Here is a 15,502-nt window from a genome sequence, read left to right on the forward strand (position 1 = left end):
AGCCGTTGAATTGCGACTCTGCTTTGTCTCTATACTGACGCTTAGCTTGTTTGATTGCCTTGTGGAGGGAATAGCTACACTGTTTGTATTCGGTCATGTTTCCGGTCGCCTTGCCCTGATTAAAATAAGTGGTTCGCACTTTCAGTTTTGTGCGAATGCTGCCATCAATCCACGGTTTCTGGTTGGGGAAGGTTTTAATAGTCGCTGTGGGTACAACATCACCGATGCACTTGCTAATAAACTCGCTTACCGAATCAGCGTATTCATCAATGTTATTGTCCGATGCTATGTGGAACATATCCCAGTCCACGTGATTGAAGCAATCTTGAAGCGTCGAATCCGATTGGTCGGACCAGCGTTGAACAGAACTGAGCATGGGTGTTTCCTGTTTTAGTTACTGTCTATAGGCTGGGAGCAACAAAATGTAGTCCTGGTCAGATTTTCCGAAAGGAGGGCGGGGGAGGGCTTTGTATGCATCGCGGAAGTTATATACAGATATCTGATTTCAGCCTCTTGCAAATTGGAAAGGAACGTTGGCGGGTGATTAGCGCACTGTTAGGATGCTGAATTGCCCTAAAGTAAATTGATGTTTCGTCAAAATTATATAATTATTCCCGTCTAACTAAAATCACTCAAAATACTTCACCAGGGATTATGACTTCACCACAGAGGATCATTAGCTTTTTTTCTGTGGGTTGTTTCAAATCACAAGTGTGTCGGCATATGCCTATTTGGGAAGGCCACAATTTGGGTTAGTGCACGTGGCATTAGGTCTAGCTGATTGAGTTGCAGCTGACAGTGAAAAGCATCTAAAATATGTGGGAAGATAATGTGTTTTGAGTATAATTTAAAATGTTGCATCAGGAAGGGGAGGGGTGTGTAGCGAAGATATTGTGCTTCTCTCTCCAGAATGCATGCATATGTAGGAAAGTGCCCATTTGGCATTTGGGAGGGCTTTGTATGCGCACGGAAGATAGAATAACAATGATCCAGGGTTTCGCCAGCCCTGGTCGCGCATTCGATATGCTGATAACATGTAGGGAGCCTTGTTTTCAGATTAGAATGTTAAAATCCCCAGCTACAATAAATGCAGCCTCAGGATATGTGGTTTCCAGTTTACATAGAGTTCAAAGGAAACCACATATCCTGAGGCTGCATTGATTGTGTGCTTAGGATCGTTGTCCTGTTGGAAGGTGAACTTTCACCCCAGTCTGAGGTCCTGAGCAGGTTTTCATCAAGGATGACTCTGTACTTTGCTCCGTTCAACTTTTCATTGATCCTGACTAGTCTCCCAGTCCCACTTTACCATGTAATGCTAACAAAATGAAGAACAGTTTCTAAATCTGCATATCTTAGTTGCATCACAAAGCCTCCATTTTGTTAGTCTAATTAAAAAATGTATGTTTCAATTATTTATACCTTCTCGAATTTGATTGTGCTGCGGCTGCTGGTTCAGGTTTCAGCACCACAGTGTAAGTTACTCGAATCTGGCTTATTGCGAGGTCAATAACAGAACATAAGCTATAGGCTAGTCCACGCGCAAGATTTTTGGGACTAGGCCTAATCAAAAATAATTTTCTGAACAAACCTTTGACTCTCTTCCTAACCTGCCACCACAGCCTTACACAGCACAACCATCGGTTTTTGATCATCTAGAGCAGAGCAGGGTTGGAATATCCATTACAGTGTGTAATGCAGCCTAGTTTTATTTACACCATCCCAGTAACTTTCTTAGAAATATAACTTTGCTCTGTGCTTCTCCGAGCATGCACTTCATAGCCTATAGCCTATAGTCTATGAATCATTTTGATTGAGACCACACTAACTAGTCTATAGGCGCAATTGATATTGAACACTAAGCGGAGAATCAGAGACGAGGGGCGGCATGGAGCACACATTGACATATAGCCTAATAAGCAACTACTTCTAAAACACTGAGAAATAGTGACATTTTATCATTTACAAATTACTTTACCCTCCCCTGGACTAGATTTAAAAAAACACTCAACCCTCACGTTGACTGAAATTGAAAAAGCATGACCCTCCCCCATGTAACCATTCTGTAAATTTTGATCCATCCCTAAGGCTGTCAGATAGGATGTGAGAGACATTTTACATTTACATTTTAGCAGATGCTCTTATCCAGAGCGACTTACAGTAGTGAATGCATACATTTCATTTCGTGCATTTTTTTTGTACTGGCCCCCCATGGGAATCGAACCCACAACCCTGGCGTTGCACACACCATGCTCTACCAACTGAGCCACAGGGAAGACAGACAGTAGGGGTTTGTCCTCCAATTAACTGGCCGGAGTTGGAAGCAGGAGAGCTGGTCAGTGGTGTTAAGTATTTGCTTAGCATGGGGTGCTCATTATGTGGCATGGGGAGAGGGCAGTCAGTGTTTGGGGTTAAGGGGAGAGGGCAGAGGCCTTCATGGGTCAATGGGTCCCCTCAGTGCTAGAGAAGGGTTGTGCTGCTGGAGATAGACCTTTTACTGCAGGCTGCCTAGCACCTGTTGGGGTGGGGTGGAGGGCACTAGTTGGAAAGTTCGCAGTTAGAGGGTTCACTAGCGTTGTATGGTAGCCTACTGACCAGTAAGCTGCACTGTTCTGTGAACCTATTGACTAACTGCAGGGATTCAATGCCTGTGCTGTCACACACACAAACACACCCATACATAGTGTCTTTTTTCTTCATGCGGAATACAGAGACTTCCCGAGAGTTTGAAAAGAACGACCGACTTAAGAAAAATGGGAGGAGGAAGATAAAAGGAGAGAGAAGAGCGGACATGGGGAGAGAGGGCACTTAATGTGGAAATCAACTCCTTGTAATTTGCTGTGGGAGAGAGGGGGAGGAGTCGGGTGGAGGGGAAAGCCCAGGGGGGAGGGAACAGGGGAGAGCAGAGGTCCTTCAGTATGACGCACAAAGAGACATACACACATACACTGAGTGGACATGCTACCACCAGAGAGAGAGAGAGGGAGAGAGTGAGCCCGTCTGAAAGAGGGAGACAGAGAGCCCAGTGAGAGACAGCTTCAGCAAGCCAGCAAAGAAGGGAAAGAGAGAGCAAGCTATAGAGAAACAATCTGAAATAAAGTATAGAAAGAGGGTTCAACAGCTGCTGCACCAGTGAGAAGCCTTAGTGTGTGTGTTAGGTGCCAGAGTGAGTGCATGTTTATGAGTGAGTGCATGTTTATGAGTGTGTGTTGGGAGCAGTGTATAGCATGCTTGCTCCCTGAAGAAGGAAATGTATTCGACTGACTGAGAGAATGTGAGGAAGTCTGCATGCTGCGGGAAGGGAATACTGCGATTGGAATACTCTGCTCCTGGTGGATATGCAAACTTTCCTGGACTGTTGTTTTCTTTTCGAACCATTTACTCCTCTTCAGGGGTTTAAACTCTTCTGATCTTTTTGCTGAAGGAAAGTCAAGCCATTATGCCAACTGGTAAGCTGGATTTATTTATGTTATTTTGCTGTAGACTGTTTTATGTCCAATGCTGTTTGGGGCCTCCTTCATCTGTCAAATGTTTTACATTGTCAGTTGTTTTTTTTCTCAAGTGTCTGATCCGCAGTCAAAGGTGCATCAGAGTTTAGATTTCTTTATCTTTCATATCATGTTGTGTCTATGTGGTAAACTAGGGTCCTTTTAATCACTGTCCTAGTCCTAAAGTCTTTGAAGGTGAATGCCTTGATGGTGTGACTGGTAGGAATTCATATGTTTTTATTAATATACACATAAGAGCTGGCTCTGTTTTAGTTAAATATGTCATTCTTGCATCTAGAAAAGGTCATTTGAATGAAACTTGTTGTGTACTTTTATTGTCCTTATTGGTTTGTTAGTTGTGCTGTATCTAGCACCATTGTTGTCCGTTGTGTGTGTGTGTTTGCTTCTTTGTGTGCTGGTGGGATATCTTCTCAATGCCTACAATGTTGTGTGAAGTGTGTGACCTCTTTGTCGTTGTTCTCTCTCCTGTGCTGTTGTATGAACAGTGTTTTATAGTTGCTTTCCCGCAGAGTCAGTTGAATGGAACATGTTTGCTTTCTCGCAGGGATGTTGGTTCTTGCTGATTAGGAGTGATATCCTTAGTTCCTCTCCTGTAACTTTTCCCCCACAGACGTTGTTCATATGTAGAGCGTATTCTCACTGACTGAGAGGTAGAGATTTTCACTGAGTATACAAAACATTAAGAACATGCTCTTTCCATGACATAGAATGACCAGGTAAATCCATGTGAAAGCTTTGATCCCTTATTGATGTCACTTGTTAAATCCACTTCAATCAGTGTAGATGAAGGGGAGGAGACAGGTTAAAGAATTTTGTAAGCCTTGAGACAATTGAGACAAGATGTAAGTGTCTTGAACGAGGTATGTTAGTAGGTGCTAGGCGCACCGGTTTGTGTTAAGAACTGCAATGGTGCTGGGTTTTTCAAGCTCAACAATTTCCTGTGTGTATCAAGAATGGTTCACCACCCAAAGGACATCCAGCCAACTTGACACAACTTTGGGAAGCATTGGAGTCAACATAGGCTAGCATCCCTGTGGAACGCTTTTGACACCTTGTAGAGTCCACGCCCCGATGAAGCCAAGATCAATGATATAAAGAATAATGGAAAAAAACGTAGGAGTACTTTTAAATGAAATTATGGGCAGAAAGACGAATTCAACTCCATCTTTCATCAAATCAGATGGCTTTATCATCACAAAACTATTTGGTGTTGCCAATTATGTTTACGATTATTTCATTGGCAAAGTGGGCAAACTTAGGCAGAAAATGCCCACAACGAACAGTGAGCAATTGTATTCATACATAAAAAAACTAATAATGAAAGAAAAGCAGTGCTAGTTTGAATTTTGTAAAGTTAGTGTGGGAGAAGTGGAGAAAGTATCGATCAATAATGACAAAACCTCCAGACATTGACAACTTAGATGGAAAGCTACTGAGGATGGTAGCTGACTCTATAGCCACTTCTATCTGTCATATTTTTAATTTGAGCCTGGAGGAAAGTCTTTGTCCTCATGCCTGGAGGGAAGCCAAAGTAATTCCGCTACCCAAGAGTGGTAAAGCGGCCTTTACTGGTTCTAACAGCAGACCTATAAGCTTGCTGCCAGCTCTTAGCAACCTGTTGGAAAAAATTGTGTTTGACCAAATACAATGCTATTTCTCCATAAACAAATTAACAACGTACTTTCTGCATGCTTATAGAAAAGGGCACTCAACATGTACTGCACTGACACAAATGATGATGATTAAAATAAATTGATAGTAAGAAGATTGTGGGAGCTGTACTGTTAGATTTCAGTGCAGCCTTTGATATTATTGACAATAACCTGTTGTTGAAAAAACATATGTGTTATGGCTTTTCAACCTCTGCCATATCGTGGATTTAGAGCTATCTATCTAATAGAACTCGGAGGGTTTTCTTTAACCTCTGGACTGGACGGACATCCAGCGAAAAATCCTATTGCCATTTGCATAACAAAATGTAATATTTTTTTTTTCAAATATAGGACTATTTAATATCGTTTTATAGATACACCTCTCCTGAATCGAACCACGTTGTCTGATTTCAAAAAGGCTTTACAGCAAAAGCAAAACATTAGATTATGTTAGAGGAGTATATCATAAAAGTAGCCACATAGCCATTTTCCGACCAACCACATGCATCACAAATAACCAAAAAACAGCTAAATGCAGCACTAACCTTTGACAATCTTCATCAGATGACACTCCTAGGACATCATATTACACAATACATGCATTCTTTTGTTCGATAAAGTTCATATTTATATATAAAAACAGCATTTTACATCGGCGCGTGACGTTGACTAACTATTTTCCCTCAAATGCGTCCGGTGAAATAGCGCTACAATTTACTAAATTACTATTCGAAAACATTTTTAAAATGTAATATTGTCATTTTAAGATTTATAGATTAGCATCTCTTGAAAGCACCTGCAATGCCAGATTTAAAAATAACTTTACTGGGTAATCACACTTTGCGATAAAAGGGGATGCGATACTCAGAAAAATAGGCTAGCAATACAGGTCAGCGCCATCTTGGAACAATCGCATATCAAATCTAGTCTTGTATACTATTGTCAATAATCCCTTACCTTTGATTATCTTCATCAGAAGGCACTTCCAGGAATCCCAAGTCCACAACAAATGTATTTTCGTTCGAAAAAGTTAATCCTTTATGTGTTCTTGTTAGCGCGTTCTGAAGGCTGCACCAAAAGTACCGTCGTGCGCGGGACTCCTCTCTTACCAAAATTGATTTTTTATTTTATTTAAGTTCGTTCAAACATGTCAAACGTTGTTTAACCTCTCTGGGCTAGGCGGGACGAATTCGTCCCACCTACGTAACAGCCAGTTGAATCCTGTGGCGCGATTTTCAAAACGTTTGAAATGCTATTACTTCAATTTCTCAAACATATGACTATTTTACAGCTATTTAAAGACAAGACTCTCGTTAATCTAACCACACTGTCCGATTTCAAAAAGGCTTTACAGCGAAAGCAAAACATTAGATTATGTCAGCAGAGTACCAAGCCAGAAATATTCAGACACCCATTTTTCAAGCTAGCATATAATGTCACAAAAACCCAGAAGACAGCTAAATGCAGCACTAACCTTTGATGATCTTCATCAGATGACAACCCTAGGACATTATGTTATACAATACATGCATGTTTTGTTCAATCAAGTTCATATTTATATCAAAAACCAGCTTTTACATTAGCATGTGACGTTCAGAACTAGCATACCCCCCGCAAACCTCCGGTGAATTTACTAAATTACTCACGATAAACGTTCACAAAAAGCATAACAATTATTTTAAGAATTATAGATAAAGAACTCCTCTATGCACTCGATATGTCCGATTTTAAAATAGCTTTTTGGTGAAAGCACATTTTGCAATATTCTAAGTACATAGCCCAGGCATCACGGGCTAGCTATTTAGACACCCGGCAAGTTTAGCACTCACCAATATCAGGTTTACTATTATAAAAGTTTGATTACCTTTTGTTGTCTTCGTCAGAATGCACTCCCAGGACTGCTACTTCAATAACAAATGTTGGTTTGGTCCAAAATAATCCATCGTTATATCCGAATAGCGGCGTTTTGTTCGTGCGTCCCAGACACTATCTGAAATGGTAAATCAGGGTCGTGCGCATGGCGCAATTCGTGACAAAAAAATCTAAATATTCCATTACCGTACTTCGAAGCATGTCAACCGCTGTTTAAAATCCATTTTTATGCCATTTTTCTCGTAAAAAAGCGATAATATTCTGACCGGGAATGTCCATTTAGCTAAACAGAGGAAAGTAAACAAAGCTTTCGGTCGACGCGGACACGAGCCTGAGTCTCACAGTACTGTAACCAGCCACTACCCAAACGCGCTACTTTTTTTCAGCCAGAGCCTGCAAAGCCACGATTCAGCTTTTTACCGCCTTCTGAGACCCTATGGCAGCCGTAGGAAGTGTCACGGGACAGCTAAGCTCCTCACTCTTCAATAAACAGAGACAAGAAGAACGACACCTTGTCAGACAGGCCACTTCCTGAATGAAACCTTCTCAGATTTTTGCCTGCCAAATGAGTTCTGTTATACTCACAGACACCATTCAAACAGTTTTAGAAACTTTAGGGTGTTTTCTATCCATATGTAATAAGTATATGCATATTCTAGTTACTGGGTAGGAGTGGTAACCAGATTAAATCGGGTACGTTTTTTATCCAGCCGTGTCAATACTGCCCCCTAGCCCTAACAGGATAACATAAATCTTTAGGGCCTTTTTCAACCAGAGCTCCAATAACATTCAAGGGGGACGATTGCATTGTCTTTCAAAACGTTTCGAAAGGGGAGGGTAGCCAAGGGCGCCGGCGTCATAATGGTGATGGCCCTCCCCATGTGACCACGTTCCACAGACTCTCATTCTGTCAGTTTTCACAGTAGAAGGCTCAAACCACTTTGTAAAGACTGGGGACATCTAGTGGAAGCAATAGGAAGTGCTCAATGAACCATAGCTCACGGTGTGATTTATAGGCAAAGTGATGAAGTTGAGTCCGCAATTCAGAATTCCACATCCTGTTACGATCTGTCTCGGGGTTTTGACTGCCATGTGAGTTCTGTTATACTCACAGACACCATTCAAACAGTTTTAGAAAATGTAGGGTGTTTTCTATCCACAGGTATTAATTATATGCATATCCTAGCTTCTGAGTTTGAGTAGGAGGCCGTTTAAAATGGGCACGATTTTCTTTCAAAAATCGCTGTAGCGCCCCCTATCCTAGGCGACCGTCAAGAGGTTAATGGAAGCTTCTCTAATGTCAAATATGTAAAGTGTGGTGTACCGCAGGGCAGCTCTCTAGGCCCTCTACTCTTTTCTATTTTTACCAATGACCTGCCACTGGCAAAAAAACTAAGCACGTGTGTCCATGTATGCTGATGATTCCACCATATACACGTCAACAACCACAGCTAATGAAGTCACTGAAACCCTTAACAAAGAGTTGCAGTCTGTTTTGGAATGGGTGGTCAGTAATAAACTGGTCCTGAACATCTCTAAAACTACAGTGCCTTGCAAAAGTATTCATCCCCCTTGGCGTTTTCCTATTTTGTTGCATTACAACCTGTAATTTAAACAGATTTTTATTTGGATTTCATGTAATGGACATACACAAAATAGTCCAAATTGAAGTGAAATGAAAAAAATTACTTGTGTGCATATGTATTCACCCCCTTTGCAATGACGCCCCTAAATAAGATCTGGTGCAACCAATTACCTTCAGAAGTCACATAATTAGTTATATAAAGTCCACTTGTGTGCAATCTAAGTGTCACATGATCTGTCACATGATCTCAGTATATATACACCTGTTCTTAAAGGCCCCAGAGTCTGCAACACCACTAAGCAAGGGGCACCACCAAGCAAGCCACACCATGAAGACCAAGGAGCTCTCCAAACAGGTCAGGGACAAAATTGTGGAGAAGTACAGATCAGGGTTGTGTTATAAAAAATCTTCCGAACCTTTGAACATCCCACGGAGCACCATTAAATCCATTATAATTTTTTTTCAAGAATATGGCACCACAACAAACCTGCCAAGACAGGGCCACCCAACAAAACTCATGGACCAGGCAAGGAGGGCATTAATCAGAGAGGCAACAAAGAGACCAAAGATAACCCTGAAGGAGCTGCATTTTCAAGTGGCAGGCAGGTTGTGTAAATCAAATGATACAAACCCCCCAAAAATCTATTTTAATTGAAGGATGTAAGGCAACAAAATAGGAAAAATGCCAAGGGGGTGAATACTTTCGCAAGTCACTGTAAAAGCATTGTATTTGGTATAAATCATTCCTTAAGTTCTAGACCTCAGCTGAATCTGGTAATGAATGGTGTGGCTGTTGAGCAAGTTGAGGAGTCTAAATTACTGTCACGCCCTGACCTGAGAGAGATGGTTTATTTCTCTATTTTGTTAGGTCAGGGTGTGGGGTGGGCATTCTATGTTTTATATTTCTATGTTTTGGCCAGGTGTGGTTTCCAATCAGAGGCAGCTGCCATTCGTTGTCTCTGTTTGGGAACCATACTTAGGCAGCCATTTTTCCCTCCTTGAGTTGTGGGATTTTATTTTTGTACTGCTCGGTAAGCCTGCAAGACGTGACTGTCGTTTACCATTGTTTATTATTTTGTTTATTAAGTGTTCTGAGTAAAAATAAATATCAAGATGAACACTTACCACGCTGCACCTTGGTCCCCTCATTGCGACGGTCGTTACAATTACTTTGCATTACCTTAGATTGTAAACTGTCATGGTCAAAACATATAGATCCAATGGTTGTAAAGATGGGGAGAGGTCTAGCCGTAATAAAGAGATGCTCTGCTTTTTTGACACAACTCCAAAAATCAAGTTCTGCAGGCTCTCGTTTTGTATAATCTTGATTATTGTCCAGTCGTGTGGTCCAGTTCTGCAAGGAAAGACCTAGCAGCTGGCCCAGAAAAGAGCGGCATGTTTTGGTCTCTTGGCTAAGAGTTGAGGAGAGACTGACTGCATCGCTCCTTCTTTTTATAAGAAACAATGTGTTGAAAATCCCAAATTGTTTGCATAGTCAACTTTCACGCAGCACTGACACACATACTTATGCCACCAGGGGTCTTTTCACAGTCCCCAAATCCAAAACAAATTCAAGCGTCCAGTATTATATAGAGCCCTTATTGCATGGAACTCTGTTTAAATTGTGTGATATTTAATGTCTCCCTCTGCACTCCTAATACCTCAGATAGCCGTTTGTTAGTTGGTGTGTGTCAGCAGATACTGAGTGGGTTGGTTGTTTAGTTTCCTCTCCCTGCATGTCTGATTGAGTAGCTGTTTGGGGAGTGCCGAGATGCCATTCTGCAGCCCGTGACCCAAATTAGAGCCCTCGGGAGTGGCAGGAGGGGGGCGAGGGGTAAGGAATGGGGGTGAGTGGGGGGTCATAATTACTATGTCGAGGCTCAGTGGACAATGCACCCCCCTCCTTCCACCACCCTACCCCAGCTTACTAAGACATCTGCCCCCATACTCAGCTAGTCCTGCTGGGGTGGGATGGGAGCATGGGGAGAGTGGAGGGTGGGAGGGGGGCAGGTCAATTTGGATGAAATCTTCCCCTCTCACCCTCAAAAGTTTTCGGTGTGTGTGTGTGTGTGTGTGTGTGTGTGTGTGTGTGTGTGTGGTGAGAGGTAAGGAGACTTAGGGAGGCTGTGGAAGGCAAGCACAGGTTTGTGGGAGAGATACAGACATTCAAAATGGAAGAAGATTTGTAATGGATAGTAGTGACGAGTGGTGTGTGTGTCTGGAAAAAAGGGGGTGTGAGTATGTGTGGACTTTTTCCCACATTAGCAGTTGCCATACCAGGCGGTGATGCAACTGGTCAGGATGCTCTCGATGCTGCAGCTGTAAAACTTTTTGAGTATCTTGCTCTCACTATCGATCTCCACCCTTCTCTCTATGTTACTATCCACTCTCTCATCCACAAATGTTTTACTCAAATTACTAATTTCAACTCAATCGATCCCTCTCTTCATCCCTTTCTCCTTGTGCTTTCGTTGACACCCTCTCTCTCACTGTAATTTCTATCATTTGTGCCGTCAGCAGTGTTGGCTGTTCTCCAGTTCTCCCAATGAGAGTGAGTCTCTCTGCGTAAGTCTGTCTGTGGCTTGGCTGCCGGTATAGAGATATAATGAGTTTACCTTGTTGTCTCTGTGCCAGAGAGACAGTGAGGTGGTTTATGAACAGTATCAGTATCATCTCCAGTGTTCAAACATGCCTGGCCCTCTTCAGGTTGAAGTGCTGTTGTGCAGCATGTGTAGCTTATGCAGAGCCAAAGCATTAGCGTGGAATGTTTTTCTCCTTTTTAGCAAGCTCTCGCTGACACACGTGCGCACTTCGCGCAGACACACACACACACACACACACACACACACACACACACACACACACACACACACACACACACACACACTCAAATACGAATGCACACACACACACATGCACTCTCACTTTCTTTCTCTCTCTCTCTCAATTCAATTCGCTTTATTGGCATGACGTAACAATGTACATATTGCCAAAGCTTATTTTGGATATTTACAATATAAAAATAAATAAAATGAGAATCAAAATTGTCAACGGTACAACAGTAACAACAATAACCAAGGGTCAAAATAACCATACATTCAACAATAAGCATACAGTAGAGTACATGTGCAGGTTGATTGGTCTGTCAGACACTGTCCCTCAATTATGGTAGGCAGCAATGTAGTGCGCTGCCAACACACAGCTCTCTGCGTCCTCCCCCAACAGGACGGGTAGCCTATCCTCATCCGAGAGGTCTTTGAAACCTTGAATAAGGGTTTCAAATTTGGGAAAATGATACTCTAATTGTTTTATATTTTTTACATTTTGTCAGGAAATGCAGCTCCGTCTCAGGTTCTGCTGTTGTGCAGTGGTTGCACAGCCTTTCCTCTACAGGAAGCCAGGTTTTCCTGTGTCTACCCATCTCAATGGCAAAGCTGTGCTCACTGAGCCCGTACTTTGTCAAGGTTTTTCTAAGGTTTTGATCAGTAACCATGGTCAAATATTTAGCCACGGTGTACTGTCGATTTAGGGCCATATAGCACTGCATTTTCCTTTGTGTTTGTGCTTGTGTTTCCCAATAAGCAATGTAGTTTTGTTTTGACTGTGTTGTAATTTGGTTTATTCTGACTGATTGGATGTTCTGGTCCTGAGGCTTCAGTGTGTTAGTAGAACAGGTTTGGGAACACAGCCCCAGGACCAGCTGGATGAGGGGACTCTTTTCTTTGTTCAGCTCTTGGCATTGCAGGGCTTGGTAATGATATGAGAGGGGGGTCACTGTATTTTAGATGTTTCCAAAACTTAATTGCTCTTTTCTGAGTTTTTATTATTAGTGGATATTGGCCTAATTCTGCCCTGCATGCATTTGTTGTAGTTTTCCTCTGGGCATGTAGGAGTTTCTTACAGAACTCTGCATGCAGGGTTTCAATGGGGTGTTTGTCCCATTTGATGAAATCTTGTTTTGCAAGTGGACCCCACACCTCGCTGCCATAAAGTACAATTGGTTCAATGACATATTCAATTCGTTTTAGCCAAATTTTAATAGGTATTTCAATTAGAATTTGCTTTTTAATGGCGTAGAATGCCCTGCGTGCTTTCTCTCTCAGTTAATTTACTGCCTCATTAAGGTGTCCAGTTGAGCTTATTTTTAAACCTAAGTAATTGTAGTGTGTACAGTACTCTATATATTTTGTACCAATTGAGAACTTTGGTCTAATTCCCTGAGATCTGGATCTTCTCTGGAAAATCATTATTTTAGTATTTTTGGGGTTTACTGCCAGGGCCCAGGTCTGGCAGTACTGCTCTAGCAGGTCCAGGCTCTGCTGTAGGCCATGTGCTGTGGGTGACAGCAGGCATAGGTCATCTGCGAAGAGTAGGCATTTAACTACTGAATTGTGGAGACTAACACCAGGGGCTGAGGATTCTTCTAGAATAGTGGCCAATTCGTTGATGTAAATATTGAAGAGTGCAGGGCTCAGATTGCAACCCTGACTAAGGCCCCGCCCAATTTGGCTTTTACTCAAGACATTGTGCTTGTTAACCTCTATGGGCTAGGTGGGACGCTAGCGTGCCACCCGTGGTGCACTCCATCAACAGCAGGTGCATTTCAAGAGCGGCAAATTTGAATCCAAATAAATGTCAAAATTGAAATTTTTCAAAAATACAACTATTTTACACCATTTGAAAGATAAACATCTCCTTAATCTAACCACGTTTTACGATTTCAAAAAGGTTTTACGGCGAAAGCATAAATTTAGAGTATGTTAGGACAGTACATTTACAAGAGTTGTGTGTAATGTTTTGTCAAGTCAAAGACAGGGTCACCAAAACCATAAAACCAGCTAAAATGATGCACTAACCTTTTACAATCTCCATCAGATGACACTCCTAGGACATTATGTTAGACAATGCATGCATTTTTAGTTCTATCAAGTTCATATTTATATCCAAAAACAGCGTTTTACTATGGCATTGATGTTGAGGAAATCGTTTCCCTCCAATAACCGGCAGTCAAGTCAGCGTCACAAATTAAATAATTAAAATTAGAAAACATTGGTAAAATATTATATTGTCATTTAAAGAATTATAGATTTACATCTCTTGAACGCAATCAACTTGCCAGATTTAAAAATAACCTTACTGGGAAATCACACTTTGCAATAATCTGAGCACTGCGCCCAGAAAAATACGCGTTGCGATACAGACTAGACGTCATGTTGGGGAGATCTAAAATCGAAAATACTATGTAAATAATCCATTACCTTTGATTCTCTTCATCAGATGTCACTTCCAGGTATCACAGGTCCATAACGAATGTAGTTTTGTTCAAAAAAGCTCATCATTTATGTCCAAAAATCTCCGTCTTGTTAGCACATGATCTAAGCCAGCCGGACTTCTCGTCATGAACGAGGGGAAAAAAATATTTCCGTTCGTTCAAACATGTCAAACGTTGTATAGCATAAATCATTAGGGCCTTTTTTAACCAGAACATGAATAATATTCAAGGTGGACGAATGCATACTCTTTTATAACGTATTGGAACGAGGGTACCCAACATGAACTCGCGCGCCAGGTGTCTAATGGGACATCATCGTTCCATGGCTCTTGTTCGGTCAGATCTCCCTCCAGAAGACTCAAAACACTTTCTAAAGGCTGGTGACATCTAGTGGAAGCAATAGGAAGTGCCAAAATATTCCTCAGCCCCTGTGTTTTTCAATGGGATAGGTTTAAAGTCAATACAACACATCAGGTATCCACTTCCTGTCAGAAAATGTCTCAGGGTTTTGCCTGCCAAATGAGTTCTGTTATACTCACAGACACCATTCAAACAGTTTTAGAAACTTTAGAGTGTTTTCTATCCATATATAATAAGTATATGCATATTCTAGTTACTGGGTAGGATTAGTAACCAGATTAAATCGGGTACATTTTTTTTATCCAGACGTGCAAATGCTGCCCCCTAGCCCTAACAGGTTAAGGAAGTTTAGAACTCTTACTCTCTCTCTATCTAACATTTGTTCTGTAATGTATGGCCCAGTCTTGGCAGGTCTGTGTGTGTCGGGTGGTCTTTGCTTTCTGGTATTCTCTCCCATCTTCTATCCTCTCCTTTCCCGCTGTTTCCTTTGGATTCATTGAGCTGCAGCGTGAACTCCTGAGTGACACTTTTAGGTGTTAAACCTCGGTAGAGATCAGCCCCGCATCTCTATCAGAAAGGGAGAGAGGCGGCGAGCGAGAGAGACTGGGAGGGAGGGGGACACTCGGTCAATATTTCAGAGCCAGAGAAGAGAGTTGATACAGACAGACAGAACCCTATGTAGCCCAATATACAGTGGCAAGAAAAAGTATGTGAACCCTTTGGAAATACCTGGATTTATGCATAAATTGGTCATAAAATTTGATCTGATCTTCATCTAGGTCACAACAATAGACAAACACAGACTGCTTAAACTAATAACACACAGACAATTTTACGTTTATCTCTTTATTGAACACACCGTGTAAACATTCATAGTGCAGTGTGGGAAAAGTATGTGAACCCATGGATTTAATAACTGGTTGACCCTCCTTTGGCAGCAATTTTTATTTTATTTTTAATTCACCTTTATTTAACCAGGTAGGCTAGTTGAGAACAAGTTCTCATTTGCAACTGTGACCTGGCCATGATAAAGCAAAGCAGTTCGACACATACAACAACACAGAGTTACACATGGAATAAACAAACAGAGTAGAAAAAGTACATTTACAGCATGTGCAAATGAGGTAGGATAAGGGAGGTAAGGCAATAAATAGGCCATGGTGGCGAAGTAATTACAATATAGCAATTAAACACTGGAATGGTAGATGTGCAGAAGATGAATGTGCAAGTAGAGATCCTGGGGTGCAAAGGAGCA

General features: G+C 41.7%; 1 protein-coding gene across 2 annotated transcripts in view; it reads left to right on the top strand.

Annotated features, from left to right (window-relative positions):
* LOC106571794 (pleckstrin homology domain-containing family G member 1) overlaps nt 1-15,502 on the top strand; it is a 117,389-nt gene that overhangs the window by 20,864 nt on the left and 81,023 nt on the right. The window contains exon 1 of one of the 2 annotated variants that reach the window (XM_014145253.2): nt 2,928-3,446. The exons of the other annotated variant lie outside the window; for it this stretch is intronic. Within the exon in view, the coding sequence (XP_014000728.1) occupies nt 3,437-3,446 (10 nt within the window). The 5' untranslated portion in view covers nt 2,928-3,436. Of the gene's footprint in view, nt 1-2,927; nt 3,447-15,502 lie in introns of those variants that run through there. 2 annotated transcript variants of the gene reach the window in all.

Source organism: Salmo salar, chromosome ssa15 (assembly GCF_905237065.1).
Source record: "Salmo salar chromosome ssa15, Ssal_v3.1, whole genome shotgun sequence".
Taxonomy (NCBI): Eukaryota; Metazoa; Chordata; class Actinopteri; order Salmoniformes; family Salmonidae; genus Salmo; species Salmo salar.